A 20,496-nucleotide genomic window follows, 5' to 3' on the forward strand; every position below is an offset into this window, starting at 1 on the left:
AATTTGTTACTAGTGTGAGCTATTTCACATGGGTTAGAAACAGCTGAAAATGAGTAATTCTTTAGAATCGACTTATGTGAAAAGGTAGTACTAAAATATTGACAGTTCAATAAAATAAGTATGCTACTTTGGAATTCAGAACGCATTTGCAGCACTTTCAGCGCTGTTAGCTAATTTCGGAATGCAGCCTATATAGAACATAGTTGGATGAATTTTAAACAAACATGGCGATGACGATCACAATATGTTGTAAATAGTCATTGTTGAATTATCATATCAAAACTTTTTATCGTAGACTTTCTGAAAATATTCAATCGTAGTCGGAAAACAAAAATGGTAGAAACATCGGGTACTGTGACCAGTATCATTAAAAATCGAAATCGAGATTGTTTTGGATGTAGAGTTTTTAGCGGTTGTGGTCTTATTGGGTCCGGCTTATATGTTTCTTATCATACGAAGAAATTTCAAAATAGTTTTGGAAAATCTATAATGTATTCAATCGGAAGCGGTAATATGATATTTTCGTATTTTTCTCTATTGAAAAATTAAATTATTCTTAAACATTTTTTTGTTGTTGAATCATAGTGGAACATCTTTTATATTTTTCACTATAAACATTTTCTGTAATTAATTTTTTATTTAATTCAGCCGATATATATTCGATCTTTATTTACATTTTGTAATATTAGATGCATTTCTTTTAATTAATCCATGTTTGAGTTTGGGTTTAAGTTTTTTATTTTTAAATTTTGCTTAACACTTACTTAATTTATATTTTATATAAATTAAGTTATATTTTAAATTAATTTATATTTTATATAAATTAAGTTTCAGCTTATATTAATCTAACACAAAAGAGATTTAACTATAAATATTTAAAATTAAAATTGTTACAATTTATATGTACTTTTTTTTAGCATTAATGATTCTTGGTACTGCCCGAGTTTTGGATCTACCTCCATTTCGCAAAGAATTTAACCATGGATAATGAAGTAAAATATAGAATTTTAAAATGCAGTAATTTTTTATTATATGTATCACGTTTATATTTTTGATCTCGCTCTTCATTGTTTTATAGCATACACTATTATGCACCATACAATTTCATAATATTTATAACTACAAATAGAAAGTATAAGAATAATTTCTTTCTTAATGTAAAAATTACGATTGTAATAATTTTAAATAATTTGTCACGTAAAGTAAAAGGTACTTGAAGAAGGAATCTTTTTACACGCAGGTAGCAGACAATCGATCATTTCATTAATATTACCTTATTATATAAATAATGTTAGATTAAGTATAAAATGGCTTGCCAATATTATACAAGTAATATTATTAACTATCTGTTTTTATAGAAACAGTTACAAACAAAAGAGTCAAATACAAAAGGAATTGTAACAAGCCAAATTGTTTTCATATTTCATATGTTACAAGTAAATATCTTCTTTATTAAATTCTCTTAATATTGAAATATTGATAGATACTTCTTTTAAAGGGAATATTTCACAGATTTGAAAAATTGTAAGTGTACATATATTATAATAAAATGATTCTTTGGAATTTAAACAATCGAGAAAATTACATTGTAGAAAAGAACTATATATCACGTTCTGAATGAGAAATACTAATATGAAACTTTAAAAGATTTTTCTTAAATTCATGTTTTCTGACTTAATTTGATTAAATTTTGATATACATAAGATATGTATATATAAATTCCCAAAATTAATTTCTATAAAAAGATGGTTTTCACATAAACTGTCATTTCTTTATTTTTTATCACATATTGAAAAAACTACTTTTAAGTTATTACAAGAAACTTGTATTTTTCAATCACTTTTGGCAATTTTACTAAAATGAAAATAAAGGTACAATATTACTTAACAGTTCCTACAAATTCCAATATTTTATTTAATACTTACGTATGTCTATAAAATAGTATATCCTATTAAAACACTAATTTTTCATATATGTCTTGTTATTACTACTGCTTGGATATAATAATTTAACTTTTGTTATAATGCAACATTTTATGAAAGCTATTTTAAAAGAGCATACAAATTACAGACATCTGCTAAAGTATTTACTTATTTTTTCAATTTATTGTTTGAATTTATATTCCAACAATCGATGTTTGTTCGTTGGCGACTGGCGGCTTAAGAGACTTCTGTAATCCCATTGTCGCCAAATATCAAACAAAAGATGTCACTATAATAAACAACTTCCTTTCTGATGGATGCTTATTACGATAAGACGGAAATAAAAATTTCTTCAGATCGTACCAAATGAAAATTGCATATACATATTAAGCTTGATAAAATATTGATAAAATCCATTTGAATTAACGAGATCGAAAAATTTCGAAACTTTATAGAGACGTAATACTTAGTGTACTATGTTACTCTATATACATATATACAAAATATATTTTTGTTGTTCTCCTTTATCTTGATTGTTATTACTCGCTATGCAACCGAGCTAATGTGTTTGATGTTATCATTTAGTCGCGACGAAATATAAAGAATACCGATCAGTTTACAACTTGATAAGAAAGTTGTGCAATAATGCACATACATACAATATCTTACAAAAAAAATCTTTTTATATAATGTTTTACTAATGTATAATAATAAAATATGTATCTAGAATTGTTAAAATAATTTAAACTAGAAATTTTCCGTCACTTATACTGAACATCCTATAAGAAAAAAGTAATAAGTATAATCAATTGAAATATTACAATTAACAGTGAGTAAGTAATACTTACATATTTTATGTATGACAGGAAAATATCATATATCATTGTCATAAAATTTATATATAACACTCTGTACCGGAAGGGTATAAAGAAGAAATTAACGCATTGTGTTGGAGGCCAAAAACAACAATCGACCTTAAAAACAAAAGTTTGTTATTTTTGCTCTTTTTGGTGAGGAAATTACAGTTTCTCACAAGTCAATGAAATCATGAAACTAAAATAAAGTGCTTTTAGGAATTAGATACACAAAACTTTTGAATATAATTTGAATCGTTTTTAGATATAAATACAGTATAACTATGTGTTTTTTAAATAAGTTCTTTTGTTCAGAATATTTTACTATGCTTCTAACACTTAGAAATTAGAGTAAATGAACAAAATTTAATTCTAGACAATTTGAATCTGTCATATTAAGTGTACAAAAGTTTTAGTGATATTTCATTGTCAGATTTCATTGTCTGTAGGTAGTTTGTAAACTGATCTATTTTTTTCACAAAAGAATCAGCATCTTACCAGAGAGTTAGCAGAAAGTTATATGTAATGAGGAAATACAGTTTGAAAATTGATTTGTAGCATTTATTTTACATGTAAATAAAACAAAATAAAAAAACAAACTTTTGTACACCTCTAATATTTAACAAATTAATTCTTTTAAGTACATTATACTATATAAATACTGCAATGTGTATCTACAGGGTGTTTCCGTTAAGTTATGCCACCAATTTTTAGGCATTTCCGGTAGTGCGATTAAAAAATGTTTCAGACAAAAATTTATCAGTACTTTGTTGACTACATATTTCCATATTCTGAAATCTCAAAAAATGCTTTTTTACGTAAAAACTCAAGATTTTTGCAATCCGTTATATACGACACAGCAATTAATAATGTTGTCGCCTTAATTATGGCGACAACGAAAAATCTAATGCAAAGAGCGGAACTCTGTATTATAGAGGATGAATCGCAGTTTGAACATCTAATTTAACTTTATTTATTTTGTAAGAAATAATTTTTCATTAAAATTACGTATATCAAAATTTTCGAATTCAAGGTCATTTCAAGGTCATAGTATAATATGTGTTATATTCGTCTCAACATCAGTAACAATCTTATGATGTTAAAAACCTCGATTCTTTTTACGTAAAAAACCATTTTTTGAGATTTCAGAATATGGGAACATGTAGTGAACAAAGTATTGATAAATTTTTGTCTGAAACATTTTTTAATTGCACTACCGGAAATGCCTAAAAAATGGTGGCATAACTTAACGGAAACACCCTGTATACACATACTTTCCTTTCTATTGCTATTAAAAGGTACATAACATTTTAGAATGAAATGGTATTATAAATTTGAATCATTGACTACATCTGTTATAAATGAAAAATATTTGTCACATACCTTCCAAGTATCATACAACTTTATTCTTAGTTCTTCAAAGATTTCTTCAATTTTATGACATTCCAAAATACCAAGACCTATGAAAAATATGCCCAAGCAAGTTGGGCTGGCAATTATTTGATCAAGACATGTTTTTTTAGCAACAGACAATGCATTCCTACCAGGTATTGTTTTATCTAATACCGTATAAAACCAATGATGGAAAGGGCCCTGTATTAAACCTACACTCATCATATTTCTAGTTCGTACATAATCATGCACATATATGTCTGTAGTAGAAGACATGGTACTGTTGAATTTATGCTGTTCTTCTTCTGGTGACACTGCCATCAGGCAATGTTTTCTTAATAAGCACTTAGTCTTTTTCCAATGTTCACTACGTTGTTGTATCATGTCTGCTGCTGCCATCATAAGACCACAACTCACTGTATTTGTGATCAAAAGATATTTACCTAATAGATTTAAAACGCACAAAATAGTAGTTAATTTTTTAATGTATTTTATTCAAATTTAAAAGAATTCATCTTCATTACTTTCACACTTACCAAACAATATGCGTGAAATAGTCATTTGTGCAATAAATTTAGTTATTAAATAATTTTTCTGACCTTTTAGTTCTAATTGTTATTGTATAATAATTATAATTATTGTTCTGTTATATGATCATACAATTACTTCTAATTTTTTGATGCCTATTTAGGCAAAACATTGGTCGAATACGACTACGCAACATACTATTTTTGCTAACTATAAAACAAAACTTTGTCAACAATTTTTAGAAACAGATAGGAACTACCATTATGCGTAATAAATTCGCGACTTACTGATGAAAATGGACAAAATTATCGTAGTTTTATAAGATCCTGTACGGTCAAATGTTCCGCCGCGATTGCGCAGTAAGTGTTCCCTCCCCCCCCATCTTCATGTATTTACTGTTTGTTACATATTGTCTCTTTTATCCTATGCTTAGAAAAATGTTAACGTAATAATTAAGGCCCGTCGTTTAGAACGACGTTTAGACTGTCCGTCTCTAAGTTTTAAATTTAGAATCATATAAAGTTCTACTTGATATAAGCTATAAGCCTTAGAGTATACATATAGAGTGATCATTTTATTTGAAAACCCTCGAAACCGCTGCCTCCGTCGGTCAGAAGTAAAAATACTTATTGATATTGTTTTCGTTCTAGATACCTTTTAAATGCTGGTTATAGCTTATTATGGAACTGTCAATCCTATAACCTAGACAAGTGCGAATTAATTGATTTCTTCTTAATAATTATTTGCATCATCAACGCATAAAATGTTTAGTTGTAAAATGCCTGTAAACTATTTATTTGGCTTAATTTGAAGTTTTTCCTCGATGTCATTCAAAGAATATGAATATGATAATAGGTTGAACAGTGCACAAAGGTTAATGTGCGTAGTTAATAATAATTGTTTGAATGTGACAATACGATACAATAATAAATATTAATAATGATGGAATAATTTAATAACCCACTAGCATATAAGTGAGATGATGAAACATCATATTATTTAATTGCGAAGAGCAGAAGAATAGGTTACCCAACCTGTTACTTTGTCGGTTAAATTGTTACATCAAGAAATCTGTGAATTTATTGTCTTCTATACTTTAAACTCACAATAAGTATCTACCCTGAGGCATAGGATTTGATTTTTGTTACTTCTCTATTTAAGAGTAAAGACAGCCTTTTGGTTTCTAATTATAGGTAGACAAGCGAATGAAACCTCACGTCAAGAATATTTAAGAATATAGTTTCTCATGGATTATCATTTTTTATTGAAAAATGTGTTAACTGAAGAACAACACAGTTCTGTGGCAGACTGTTTTACCATAACCAGTTTAATAAATTACATTCTATCCATTTTACATATTATTGAAGCAAGACATCAAGTCGATACACCATTTAGTTCCATTAGAGGCTTTTATCTCTTGTTATATATTATTATGTAAACTGTCTGCTATCAACTTTAATGGTCTCCTCTTTGATTGAATTTCAAGTTTTGTAACAGGTAGATCCCAAATACTAATATTAATAATAAGTACGTTAGAAGAATTTAACTAGTTCAAATGTCCTTCAAGGATCACAATGGTTGGACCTGTAGTGTTCAATCTTTTTCAATAATATCTGTAGGGTTGTTACAAATACCAAGTTTCTCCTTTATGCAGATGACTTAAAAATCTTTTGCACTATTGTAAATGGACATGATACCATTCTGCTAGATTATTCTGTTAAACTTGGAAAAATGTAGTCATGAAAGAAAACAATCTTAGATTCAATTTATCCAAGTGTCTTATGGTCAACTATTGCCAGTATTCCTCCTTTGGATATCATATTTACGTCCTATCTATCTTTTAATGATCACTATAAAAAAATAGGCAATTCAGTTTTTTAGACATTTGAATTTATTCATTGTTACTTCGTACTCGTTAACATGAGCGGTCTACTCTTCGTCTGTGACGGCTGTTCCTACAGATGAACCTGCTTGTGTGTGAATGTTAAAGAGCGAGTGGGCTAGCCACGTTTCGGATGGAGTTGTGATTTGGCAGTGGTGCGGAGAGGAAGGGAAGATAACGGTAGCGTGTCGTCCCGTGCTGAAGACGCTGGCTGGAGCTCAATTCTACTATTTATCTGCTTCTACACATGGTCCGAGGCCTGGACCCCTTCGAGCTTTGGCCTCTGCCCCTGCTAATTCTCTTCAATTTACACCCCTCTGCTTCTGTGTCGGGTATAAATACTATTCGTGTCCTAGGAGAAAACCCCTGGGAAACATTACCCCTAATGATTTCCAGAAGACTTCTTGTGAGACACGAATAGTATGTTTCTGCTTCCACACAAGCCATTCAGGCTATGAAAACGAGTCTGAAGCAGGACTGTGAATCGGAGTTGGAGTTGGAAGCGGAGTTTGGGAGGAATTTGTGATCATGAAATGTCCTTAAAATAGGCATCCTATGCCGTTCGGAGGATTCTGCACCTCTTTTTTGACGGTTGGTTTTGTGATTCATGTAGTAGTGATATGATTATTGCAATCATAAATGATAGCTACATAGATAATATTTTGAACTAATTACATGTTTGTGTAGCTGAACATAAATATGATATTTTTCTGATTAATTCTGCGGCTGGCAAATGAACTGATATCTTATTTCTTATTCGATATAAATTTTTCTTTAAATAATTTTTTAAGTATTTTATAATTTTATTATGTTAACATTATCAAAATTACTCGACCGAAGCTATCCCCACTACTTCATTTGTTGAGTTGCCACAAGGTTACCAATCAAATGTAAACCTTCACCTCTGTGACCCGAATTTGACTCCAAAAATGATATGTTCATAAAAGATAAGGATAGGAATAAGGATTAAGAAGTAAAAAAGTCAAGTTTCTTATTTGCTATAGGATATTCACACAGGTAATACTAATCGATCCCTTGTGTTCTCCCTATTAAAATGATACCAACTTGATTTGTAGAAAAGAAAGTCTTATTTTTCCTTGTATTCTAATTCGTACTATTTACCTACCCCCGACTCATTCTCTCCTTCCGTCCCGACTCTTCCCTCATCGACCGAATGACTCAAGTGAAATCGGTACCGTACCACCGTTCATATACAGAAAGAGAGGGTGAAATTGGAGACAGCTATTTAACAAGAATCCATGGGGAGGGGTTCACGAGTCATCAAAGTAACTCTGAGCGAGCCAGCATTTTCAGGGCGGGACGATAAACTACCATCACCTTCCCTTCTTCGCCACACCTCTGTCGAGTCCTGAGCATAGCGTGGACAGCTCATGGCAAAGAGTACGAAGAACGGCGGAGAAACAACGAATGAATTGAAGTGTTTAAAAGATTGAATTGCCTATTATCTGATAGTGATCATTAAAAAATAGATAAGAGGTAAATACAATATGCAAATAAAAAATAGTGGATCACAAGACACTTGGATGTACTGAATCTAACAATAAGACTATTTTCATGACTTCATTTTTCCAAGTTCAAGAGAAGAATCTCAAGCAGAATAGTGTCATATTCATTTGCAACAATGTAAAAGGTTTTTAAGTTGTTCGCATAGAGGAGAAACTTGGTATTAGTAACAACCTTATAGAGATAGTTAAAAAATATTGAAAAACAAAGATCTAACATGTGATCATTGAGGGACACTTTAATTAACTAAAATTCTTCTAGTATACACATTAAATTTTACCATTTGAGATCCAGCTGTTACAAAACTTGAGATTCAAGTTTAGAAAAGTTTAGAAAGTAACATAGAATGAGAGATAAAGGCCCTCCTGAAATTAGTATACAAGACATTAATGTACAAGGCATCAACTTGAAGTTTTGCCTTCATGGTTTGTGTAATATAACAAGTGTAACCTGTTAAACTGGTTATAATAGAGCAGTTCACCTCAAAACTGAGTTGTTCTTCAGTTCATATATTTTTTAATAAAAATGACAATTTATGAGGAACTATGTTCTTTAATATCCTTGATGTGCATTTCAATCTGGATCCTTTCAATACAGAAGTAACAAGATCCAACTGTCATACCACAGGAAAGATATCTGACATGAAGAATTTGTTATAAATAAGCAAAAATATATGAGAGACATTAACATTTACTGATTTCATAATTACTGATTGTAGCAATTCAACCACCAACCAGATAATAATAGACCTAACATTCAATGGAGTTTTGTGTCTCAGGTCAAACTGCCTTACCTATGCATAGTTTGCGTGTAGCGACTCTTTTATATTAAAAACCACAATATTTATGAAATAAATGTATATATTAAATTTCTCACAAAATACACGACTGTTCTTTTCACAATCTCAGAGCCAATTCAATTCTATCGTTACTATAAACAAATTAATAGTTGAATTAACAAACAAATAAAATAACGCGCGTAAATCGAATTTTCAATGACGCTAGCTTCCTGTTTCCGGTTATTCTTTTATGTGGTAGACTCCACATGCGGACTGAATTAGGCGACCTCTACTCATGAATAACGTTCACTTCGAGAACTACTCCAACCTGTGGTAAAATATCGAATAGTGTGTGTGCTTACGTATGTGTGATTTCTCAATATAAATTCAATATAGAAAAGGAGCTTTGGCCACCCACGCTTTAGCTCACATACTATGTGTTACGAATTAAAACATTGTAAAAAATGTTATTTTCCATAGTTATACATATGGTCACGTCGTTACTTTTGTCTCCATATTATATATAAATATAAATATAAACAATGTATACATATATACAGGGTGATTCTCTGGCTAGGGTAGACAAAGGCCGTGCCGCCGTCTAAACATTGCACCCAAAACCCATAGTATTGTAGCCGCTGTGCCATCGGGGGGTCGAGGACGAATGGCTACTGCGACGAAGACGATTGTGTGCGTACATGTGTGAGCTAAAGTCAAGAATCTCACAGTTGAGCCTTTTGGGTTTTGGGTGCAATGTTTAGACGGCGGCACGGCCTTTGTCTACCCTAGCCAGAGAATCACCCTGTACAGTAATGTTACGGACGAGAGCCGCGCTCGGGTCTGCTTGTGGCTCTCGTTCGTAACATTACATACTGTATATGTACGTAACGCGATGAGCATGACCTTTCTTTCTACAAACCAAGTTTTATGTATCTTTGTTAAAAATAATCGGAATCATGTCGTGTTTGACATCATTTTAATCGGGAGAGCACAAGGAATCGACTGGTGTTACTTGCGTGAAAATCCGTTTGCGAATAAGAAACTTTAATTTTTCCTATTTAAATCCCTAATGCTATCCTTGTTTTTTATGATCTCCTTGTTCTCGGGCGTCGAGCTCGAACGCGATGGTTCCAAGAATTGGTTTCTCGGCGGCACGTATCAGACGAGGTAGTTGGGATAGACCGCGGCTCTCGTCCGTGTAGACGAAACGGCTCTCGCCCGCAACATTACTGTACATATGAAAGTGTTGGGTATCCGTCGGTTCGGGAGTAGGGTCCGATTAACTTAATGCACACTTGTTTATTCACTCAAACCGTATATTAACATCTAACAAATAATAATACAGTACGCGTGTTGCGTGCGTGCTCGGAGACCGCCATGATGAGACTCTCTAGCGTGTCGCCTCCCCGCGGCCGAGTCGCGCAGGAGCATGCGCGCCACCCAACATCTCCCTCCTTAAAAGGGTTACCGATAGGAATAGGATTTGGAACTGGGGTCCAATTCCAGGCGACGGGGAGCGACCCGTATACGAGCAGGTCTAGTAGGAGCTTGTGGAGTTGTAAGCTCAACGGGAGCCCCGACTTCAGAATTGCCCACTTCGGTTGGCTGGAGCCGCGGCTCGACGTCGGCCTCGGGTCCGTTCGCTTCAGATGCTTGTGGGGTAGTCTCAACGTCTGGGGTGACCTTATCGTAATCCAACTGCGATGAACCAGGCAGAAACGTCCAATAGTCCCCGTCCGGGTCCTCTTCTTCCACAAGAGTCGAGGCCTGGCGGTCCGGCTCCGTACTTCCACCCCTCCAGATGTGGTTTATGTGGCGGTCGACCACTTTGCCATTGTCTAGGCGAACAGAATATCTCGTTCCAGAGAGAGTTTTTGAGATGTTGCCTAGCTCGCGCTTGTCCTTTGAGACCAGAACAACCACACGATCTCCAACAGACAAGTTCCTTGCACGTGCTCCATGGTGTTTGTTGAACTGTGCTTGTTGAGAGGAAAGGCCTGGATCAGGATCGTCCGATTGGATCTTCGGAAACAATTTGGTGAACGGCGAGTTGATACATCGCCCGAAAAACAATTCCGCTGGTGACTTCTCATTGAGAGTTGCCGAGCAAGGTGTGTAACGGTAACAATACAAGAAATTGTACAGTTGCTTCCTCCAGTTTGACGGGTCCTTTGCAATAGCTCGTTTTACGGTGTCCACCATCCTTTCCACCTGGCCATTGGATTGGGGGTGGTTCACAGCAGACATCAGGAGTGTACATTGCATCTCTTCGCAGAATGTTTGGAAAGCTTGCGATGTAAATTGGGTCCCGTGATCCGACACCAGGACATCTGGAGGTCCGTACCTGGTGAAGATCTCGCGGCACAGTTCGACAGTGCGATTAGCCGAAATTGTGGGAGTAATGGCCACATCTAGAAATTTGGAGAAGGCGTCCACGAAAACAAGGATGTATTGCCCGTCGATGGGTCCAGCATAATCTACATGGACTCGTTCCATGGCTCTTGACGGGGCAGGCCATTCTCCAAGAGGTGCTTTCCTGGGCATCTTCTGTACCAGGGCGCAGGCGTCGCATTGACGCACAAGATGTTCGATGTCATTGGACATTCCTGGCCAAAAAACAAATTCTCGGGCAAGTTGCTTCGTCCTTCTGATACCAGGATGTCCTCTGTGCAAGGCAGAAAGAATTGCGGGCTGCAACTTGCTCGGAATAACCACTCTGTCACCCAACATCAGCGTGTTGTCGACGATGCTGAGGTCCTCGAGACGTTGTTTGAAAGGTTTCAAGGATTCCTGGTCCGTTGCGGGGTCCCACCTGCTATTTCGGATTGCCCGAATTACTGTTTGGAGTAGAGGGTTTTCCGAGGTGGCGATCTTCAGGTTGCGACGAAGCTCCTTCCCGAAATGGTCGATTGAGAGGTTCCTGATTTGGAGCAGTTCGGACTCCAATGCACGAATGCTGGCGACTTGCAGTTCCTCTGCGTTGTCCCGGCGGAACTTCTCAATTAAGCGTGACAGCGCGTCAGCTTGGCCGAATTCTTTCGTTGGCACATACTCAATGTCGAAGTCGTACCCTAACAGTCTCAGGGCCCAACGCTTCAAACGGGCCGCAGTTGTAGCTTTGAGGCCTTTGGTATTTTCCGTTTGCAGCAATGCTACGAGGGGTTTATGGTCTGTCTGCAGTATGAATTTCCTACCCCATACAAATTTGTGGAAGCGTTCCACCGCTGAAACGAGAGCGTAAGCCTCCTTCTCAAGTTGAGAATAATTTTGCTGCGCGTCTGTGAGGCTCTGAGACATGTGGTAGACCGCGCGCTCGCTGCCATCCGGGGTCCTCTGGAGAAGCACCGCACCGATGCCGGTGGAACAAGCATCGACTGCTACTACGAGCGTTTTCGTAGGGTCGTAGTGCTCCAAAAGAAGCGGACTCAGCATTACCTTTTTAATTTGTTCGACTGCCTTATCGTGTTTGGGAGTCCAGTTTCAAGAGCAGTCCTTCCTGGTGAGTTGTTCCAGAGGCTGCTTCATGTGGTGGAGGTGGGGGATGAACTTCCCGTAATGGTTCACCATGCCTAAAAAGCTCTGTACTTCTGGAACAGTCGTTGGATTCGGCATGTTCGCGATGGCTTTAGTCGCTTGGGGATCGGCCGAGATCCCACTAGAGTTCACGATGAACCCTAGGTATTTAATTTCCTCAAGCCCGAAGACACATTTCTCCTCGCTGAATTTCCAACCTCTCTCTTCGAGCCTCCGGAGTGTGCGTCGTAGGCGTCGATCATGCTCCTCACGGGTGGCAGCGGTGACTATCACGTCGTCAAGGTACGGATACACACCCTCTATACTCATAAGGGTTTCCTCAATTGCCTGTTGGAATATAGCCGGGGCCGTTTTTATTCCGAAGGGCACGCGCCTGTACCAGAATAGTCCCTTGGGCGTGATAATCGTTGTGATGTCTCTGCAGTCTTCTGCAATTTCGATCTGAAAAAAGGCATCACTAAGGTCGATTAGGGTAAAATATGAATTTCCATTCAATTTGGCAAAGACGTTCTCCGTATTGGGCAAAGGATATCGGTTATCCAGCAAAGCTTGATTTATACCTGTGGAGAAATCTGCACAGACTCTAATTTTGCCGTTGTGCTTTTTAGCAATGACAATCGGTGAAGCCCAATCGGACGAGTCTATGCGCTCGATGATCCCCAAATCTTCGAGGCGGCGTAACTCCTCTGCAAGTGGTTCCTCTATTGCGAAAGCGACGTGACGGCACGGAAGTCGCACAGACCGTGCATCAACTCTGAGTTTGAATTTGGCCTTGAAGTCGCGGCAGCACCCCAACCCCTTTGTGAACAGGTTGGGAAATTCCTTACGCATTTGTGTTGAGTACGCATGTGAAGATGACACGACACTCCGGCTAACAGCGCACGTACTCGGACGGCCAGGGGGAGGCGGTCGCTCGCGCAAGACTATGTCTTTTGTACGTGGCTTGTATAAGTTTGCAGAGTTTTCACATTGAAGGTCAAACACACGTTTAGAGTCACTTGCGAATGTTGGCCACAGTCCGAGGCTGTCTATCGCGTTAAGGCCGAGTAGGTTTAAACCGTTTCGGTTTGCGACGTCGATATCAATTTCGCTATTGCGTCCGGCCCAGGGGGAGTAAACTCTTATGTATGACTTTGGACACTCGTTAGTACACTTTCTAAGGAGTTATCTCAGGTGGCACCATGATCGCACCACATCACGTGACTGGACGTGACTGATATTCAAATGTTTTGGCGCTACTATTACCGCCAAAACCGCATAGCAACTAATAGCAACACATAGCAATCTTGATTGCGGACTGTTGCGAACTGCGAAGAGAATTAGAGAAACTTTTATATTGTTTTATTAATAATAGAATTGTGTTGAAAATTTGATTAATAAGCTCACGGAATATTGTTCACTCAGTGAACTTATTTTTGAACTTATTTTTCAAATTTTTGTGCATAAATTATAAACTTTTCTGAAGTTTGTTTCAGGATAGTAGGATAGTGAGGTGCAGAGGAGTGGAGCTTCAAGTAAAAAAAGTGTAAAAAGTGAATAAAGACATATAAGTGCATAAAACACATAAGTGCAGACAGTTTATATAAACAATTTGTGTGAACGTTTGGACATCAGAACAAAATGGTGAGAGCGTGTGCAGTTCCACAGTGTTCATCGGGTGTGACTATCCCAGCGTACCACTTTCCCAAAGATGTCGTACGATCAAAGTCTTGGGCTAATAAAATTCAGTGTCCTGTACTACTTACTCTGACAAGCACTGAAAGGCGCAGATACAGGGTGTGTTACAGACACTTTGAAGAAACCTCATTTCTGCGTTCTACTCAACGAAGAAGATTAAGATATGATGCTATTCCAACTTTGCATTTGCCAGTGCAGAGCCAGAACAAAGAATATGCATCTGAAAATATAGAAGCAGAAGTATATCCAGTTTCTGCTACAACAGTAGAAAGTGATAACAATAACGAACACAAGAGTCTCATAAAGAATTGCATGAGCGAAGAAATAACTGAAAGAATTTGTGAAGAAACACTATGGGATATTAATGAACATAATGAAGCTGGTCCAAGTAGTTCAATAATATCAGGACAGTTAGAACAGTGTTCAATATCACAGAAAAGTCACAGAAATATACTACTGCAGGACAACATGAAACAGTGCCAATTGACACCAAAAGCAGCTAAATTATACAAAATTGCTAAAACACTGATGAAACGCAATCGTTATGCACACAGGAAGAGAGAAGATTTAAAGGCACGACTGGAACGAGCAATGGTGTTATCAGAATCTAATCTGGTACATAGATTTCAAAATCTATCCACCACGCAGAGGATGTTCATCGAAATGCAGTTACGTACATCCAGATCCATGCCACAGGTAAGTAAAATTGTAGATGTAGCTAATGATATACCAGTAGCTACCCAGCATTTTCAGCCAGCCACAACAAATCGTACCAGACATGTTACTACTACTACTACTACTACTGTTCACATGGGAGGCAACATGATGCAGGCAGTAAGAAAGGTAATGTTTACAATTTTAATATTTTTTTGTACGCTGCTCCACATGCATGAAGTCCCTGAAGATGTGCTCCAGTGATGATGAACCCTGTTACCCTGCCTGCCTGAAAGAATGATGCTGTCTTATGGTTTCTTACTACTTATTTTTTCTACTTATTTCTTATAGTTTCTATTTATTCTTTTATTTAATTGCAACCATATGCCTCTAACTGGTTTTGTGTTTGGGTATGGCTATATAACTATATTTGATTTGTAACTATTTATTGCTGCTGTGTAATATATGCTGTATTTTCATTGTAGTATTTTATTGTAATTTGTTTATAACTTTATGAAATATGTTTTCAGGGAAGACGCTACACAACAGATGAGAAAATATTGGCCATAGCACTTCTGAAGCAGTCTTCTAAATCATACAGGCTCCTGAGGATGCTATGCAATCTTTCAAGTGCAACCACATTAAAGAAGATGCTAAGAAAAATTCCAATCAAGACTGGAATATCACAAGCTGTGATGAAACATCTACGTGGTCAAGCGGATACCATGAGTGCTCAAGAAAAACTGTGTGTATTGATGTGGGACGAGATATCATTGATGCCCCATGTTGACTACGACGTTAACGAAGACGAAATAATAAGCTTCGAAGACTGGGGCACAAGAAGAACTTCAAGATTTGCAGATCATGCCCTTGTCTTCATGTTAAGAGGACTACACAGTGGTTGGAAAATGCCCATTTCCTACAATTATTGCGACAGCCAGACAAAAGCACCACAATTAATACAGTGCATCAAGAATGTAGTAAAAGCACTGAAGAAAACTGGGATAGAAGTTGTTGCCACTGTATGTGATGAAGGATCGTCGAATGTTGCTGCCATCAACGCATTACAGGCAGACACCCTGAGGAAAAAATGGAAACAAGGAGAAGAGCACCGTATGTATACATTATTAGGTTTTTCATTACTATTGTGTTACAAAACATATTATGTCCTTTAAGCATAAGTTTACTTCTAAGTTTAAAGTAATCGTACTGTAGGAGAGAGGTATATGTATGGGTATGTATGCGTATAGAATCGTATAGCTATATATATAGGTTTTAGTTGAGGGATATAAGTTAGATGGCACTGCTAAGGTCCATAAATTACACATGGGAGATTACCCTCCCTGGTCCGGCCACACTAATGTTTTTGCGGAACCTGCCGATTAATTTGAGTTCGCCACCGCCGGCGTGCTCGACTGTCTCGCTCACCACGAGACTCGGCGATCCAAGTCGGATCCACTCGTCCTTTCCAATCACGGTAATGTCGGATCCTGTATCATATTGAAGACGTATCGATCTGTTGTTGATCGATATTGTCACGAAACGACGGCGACATTTACCGACTGCAGAGATTGCTTGGGTAATAATGTTTGCGTTTTTACCGACCGATTTCACGTCTTTTGCATCGGAACGACACACGATCGCGATGTGGCCCTTTTTTGCGCATTTATGGCACACTGCGTCGCGGAAACCGCACTTTGACCGAAGGTGTGACCCGCCGCATCCGTTACATTTATTATTGTTCGGGTCGGGTTTTGCATTGAGTTTCAATTTGACAGCGTTTCGCGGCACTTGTTTCCACGGTTTTACCTTCACTGCAGCACAGTTCGATAGCCAAGGACTCTCCACTGGATTTTCCAGAGTTTTCATGCTGCAGGAAATGTTTAGATGAGCCTCCAACTCGGTGGCGATGTCTTTTAGAGAGGTGTCTCGATTCTTCTCTACAACACGTAGGGCGAGTTTCTTGAGTTGTTCGTTGTCCTTCGAGAAACAAAAAGATTGGAGGAGCAGTAAGATTCGCAGGCCGTCGTCCGTTAAGTTTGCTCGATCAAACTCTGCCGCGTGGCGGTTGATACGATCGATGTGCTCTGTAATAGGTATCGACCTGTTGTAGCGGTAGTTTAGAATTTCGATGCCTCGACGCGTGATTGGGACTTTGTCACGGAAAAGTTCCTTCAGGGTTTTGATGAGATCTTTTTGATGCATCTTCGAAGGATCTGTAGGCGCAACATGATCGCACAGCCTCTCGAATTCTGTTTGCCCCAACTTATCGAGCACCAAACGTGTTCGCATTTCCGGTGGAGTGACGCGGATTCCGTGACGAGAGTGTATTCGTACCGGAGAAACCACCTGCCGAACGGTTTCGATTCTTCACCGACGCCATATGCGTATTTTTCTACGCGTGCACAGAGCTGATTATATAAATCAGGTTTTGGCGTTTGCTGAGCCCCTTGAGGAGTGGAGGTCTCTCCGACTTGCTTCTGTTCCAATTGTAGTTGAAGAAGGCTGTTGATAGCCGCAGTAAGGGCCTTGATCTGTTCGGCGGCGTCCGACATTGTTGTGAAAAACACGTGCGTCGATGTTTTCCTCGTTAACAAATCCGCAGCGCCAGTTGTTGGGTATCCGTCGGTTCGGGAGTAGGGTCCGATTAACTTAATGCACACTTGTTTATTCGCTCAAACCGTATATTAACATCTAACAAATAATAATACAGTACGCGTGTTACGTGCGTGCTCGGAGACCGCCATGATGAGACTCTCTAGCGTGACGCCCCCCCGCGGCCGAGTCGCGCAGGAGCATGCGCGCCACCCAACAGAAAGTATAATATGTTCTTTTACATCAAAATAATAAACTAACTAATTAAGAAGACCATGAAAAACAAGTTCCAACTTAAATAATTAAATATGTTAGCGTCAACGTATTTTAAGAGAGAGTTTGGGACGATTAGCCGAACGAGAACGTGTCTTTGAGGGATTTATGATAGGGTAATAGGGTCTTAGTCTGCCTGTGGCTGATTGAAGGTGCATGAGATTAAACAGTCCCGTTGGCGACTGATGGCTGATGGCTACGTTTGGCCTCCCAGCTATCGGGTGTTGTGTGACTGTTTGGAAGAAGAGCGAGTATTTAAAGAAGGCAAACAGCCCGACACTGTATCACAAAAGAATGGGATAATTGTTCCTATAGGATTTGGCCACAGAGTGGGGAAAGCTATGCCTTTTGGTAACAAGACTGTGATGAACCCCACGGCACTTACCCCAGAACTGTCCTCTAAGGAACACATTTCTTATTCCTCGTATTTTTCTAACAAATAAATTTCGATACAATTTCTTACAAATTTATCCAAACAAATTGAATCAGAGGACCATATCTAAATTTTAAAATCGTTTATTATTTTAAACAATAATCTAACGGATTTTTTCCAGTTCTGTTTAAAAGATCAGAGCGTTATTTATAGCAAGTCATCTTGCGATTAAATAATTCAAATGTTACGAGTATTAAGAAAGTTAAATATATTTTTATAGATATCCTTTAGAAGAATATAGAAAAAAATATAGAATCTCGTTTCAAAAATATCAGTGACCTTGAAATCTTGTAAAAAGTATGACTGGAAAGAATTCTTTCCATTGTTAAATTACATTGTGTAATAATAAACAGGACAAATATGTAGGTGCTCTCATTTAGCTTGTTTATATACTATAATTATTATGTTTATTTATTATTACTATTTACATAAGATTATGTTTACAGAAAATAATTAAGAGGTTACATTACTTTGAAACTTTATAAAGATTGCAAGTTAAAGTAAGTTATTATAGAACTATTACAGCATATAAAAAATATTGTTTCTTAGTATCATGATATTTTTTAGTTACATACATTAATATATATATACATTAAGAATTTTTTATAGTTTAATAATTCAAATCATTAGAAAATTGTATTGTTTAATAGCTTAATACATTAAAAGTTTTCAAAATTTAATATCTCAATAGCTGATACATAGAGTATAGTTATTATTTATGTAAGTAGTACATTTAATTATACTAATACATAAAATTCAAAATTTTATAATCTTAACAAAGTCTTTACTGCCCTAGCTGTATGTACTTTGCATTTTGCATTGTTTTATTGTATTCCTTTCTTCTGTGTTATTGTATCAAACATATTTATAATACAATTTTAAAGTTAATATCAGACTGCGAATTTTTATTTGAATTAAAATTTTCAAGAAACTGAATAAAGGAATGAAACTTAAATAACCGTTTGTATTATTTTCTAAATATTGCAACTTGATTTATATTCTTCATATTTTCTATATTTTGACACAAATGAATGAAATTCGCAATGTAGTTATTAATTATATTACTCTTACATAAACATTCAAAAATTGCGGGTTTAATATAACCTGCCTACTCCATTTTAACTGTAATTCCGAAAACTCGTAGCGTTGCAATCTGCTTTGAGACTTCGCCGGTAATATTGGCGGTGACACTAAAATGATAATGGGGTGCTAGCACCTCAAAAATCAGGGACAGAAAAATACATAGGATGTTAGGTTTATTATTATGTAATCGGTGATTCAACCTTCAAATTAACAGGTTAAATAACCTATCCTTCTGTTCTTCACAATTAAATAATATGACATTTAATCATCTCATTCGTATGCTAGTGATTTATTACATTATTATTGCATCATATTACATTGTTCAAACGATTATTAACTACATAAATCAACACATTCATGCAGTATTTACTTGAGTTAAAAAGTTAAATTGACAGATTCTTTGGTACGAGTAAAATAGAAATTAATTTTGTCGTCTTACCGACACACCAAAACGGAAAGAACTACTGCAGACCTCTTGCGGTTCTTGCAGTAGTGTCACTTCAGTTTCTTGCCATCAGGCGCAACACTTTCGGAGTTTTCAGTTAAGCTAATCACCCTGTACATGGTCTAAGCAAGGGTAGAATGCAGGCGTGCACTGACCATTTAGCCATTAACCAATTGGAACGTAGTTGGAAAAGTGTATGTCCTTAGTGAAATTTCAAATTCAATTTTTTAGAAATTGGAACCTCATATAAAAAAATGTTATTCCATATCTTTAACTTATTTTTACGCGAAGAATCACCTCTTTTTCAGAAACATCCTACATGTGCACATAAATGACATTATGTATATATAGTATGAATAGTATCGTAGCTTTAGAGTTTAGAGTTTACGTTAGATCAATAGATTTTGTTTCGTAGGCACATACCGGCTGTAAGGAAATTTTCTTTTTGACAATTTTTTTGTGTGTTTAATGTATTAATATGTGTTTTAGTTATTAATAAGTTATTTAGTTATTACTAAAGCATAGTTCGATAATATACTCTAATGTAGTGTGTGAAAAAATAGCTAACCATAATTCTGGAATGTAGATATTATTTATGTTGCTAAATTGAAATATTTGTAATTATACAGTATGATCAATAAAACTATGTTTAAAATATTAACTAACGAAATTTATAACGAAACGTTATTCATATCTATGCAAATTTGTATATATTTTACCTTAGTCTAGAAGAATTTATAAAGCAAACAATGATTGACACATTTGAATTTGATAGGGAGAAGATTAAATTAATATTCTAAAAACTATATAATGAAAAAATGGCAGATGTATTAACTCCATTTGTATACTGGGCTCAAACGGAAGGTCAAATTACTTTGAAGGTGGATTTGGTTGATGTAAAGGTATGTAATGTATTATGCAT

At 36.3% G+C, this 20,496-nt stretch overlaps 3 protein-coding genes across 6 annotated transcripts in view; 2 read left to right on the top strand and 1 right to left on the bottom strand.

The window, feature by feature from the left end:
• Positions 1–1,727: 1,727 nt before the first annotated feature.
• LOC143178270 (mpv17-like protein 2) lies at positions 1,728–5,124 on the bottom strand. 2 transcript variants are annotated; one of them, XM_076376810.1, is made up of 6 exons: positions 4,984–5,124; positions 4,705–4,906; positions 4,321–4,611; positions 4,160–4,236; positions 2,771–2,896; positions 1,728–2,701 (listed from the first exon to the last, which is right to left on the bottom strand). In XM_076376810.1, the coding sequence occupies exons 2-6, from the start codon at positions 4,727–4,729 to the stop codon at positions 2,684–2,686; spliced, it is 537 nt and encodes a 178-aa protein (XP_076232925.1). In that variant the 5' UTR covers positions 4,730–4,906; positions 4,984–5,124; the 3' UTR covers positions 1,728–2,683. The 2 variants fall into 2 exon arrangements, with proteins under 2 accessions (XP_076232925.1, XP_076232924.1); XM_076376809.1 differs by having other exon boundaries at positions 4,160–4,611.
• An 8,910-nt stretch (positions 5,125–14,034) lies between these two features.
• On the top strand, positions 14,035–15,920 carry LOC143178257 (uncharacterized). Its single transcript, XM_076376791.1, has 2 exons — positions 14,035–14,934; positions 15,276–15,920. Exons 1-2 carry the CDS (start codon positions 14,035–14,037, stop codon positions 15,918–15,920), a joined length of 1,545 nt encoding a protein of 514 aa, XP_076232906.1.
• Positions 15,921–19,695: 3,775 nt separating this feature from the next.
• The window catches only part of Hacd2 (3-hydroxyacyl-CoA dehydratase 2), a 110,902-nt gene continuing 110,101 nt past the window's right edge, over positions 19,696–20,496 (top strand). For 2 of the 3 annotated variants that reach the window (XM_076376325.1, XM_076376323.1), the window contains exons 1-2: positions 19,728–20,002; positions 20,350–20,476. In XM_076376325.1, coding sequence (XP_076232440.1) covers positions 20,393–20,476 — 84 coding nt within the window. In that variant the 5' untranslated portion in view covers positions 19,728–20,002; positions 20,350–20,392. Of the gene's footprint in view, positions 20,003–20,349; positions 20,477–20,496 lie in introns of all 3 variants that reach the window. The other variant, XM_076376324.1, reaches the window with a different exon arrangement.

The sequence above is a fragment of the Calliopsis andreniformis genome, chromosome 4 (genome assembly GCF_051401765.1).
Source record: "Calliopsis andreniformis isolate RMS-2024a chromosome 4, iyCalAndr_principal, whole genome shotgun sequence".
Taxonomy (NCBI): Eukaryota; Metazoa; Arthropoda; class Insecta; order Hymenoptera; family Andrenidae; genus Calliopsis; species Calliopsis andreniformis.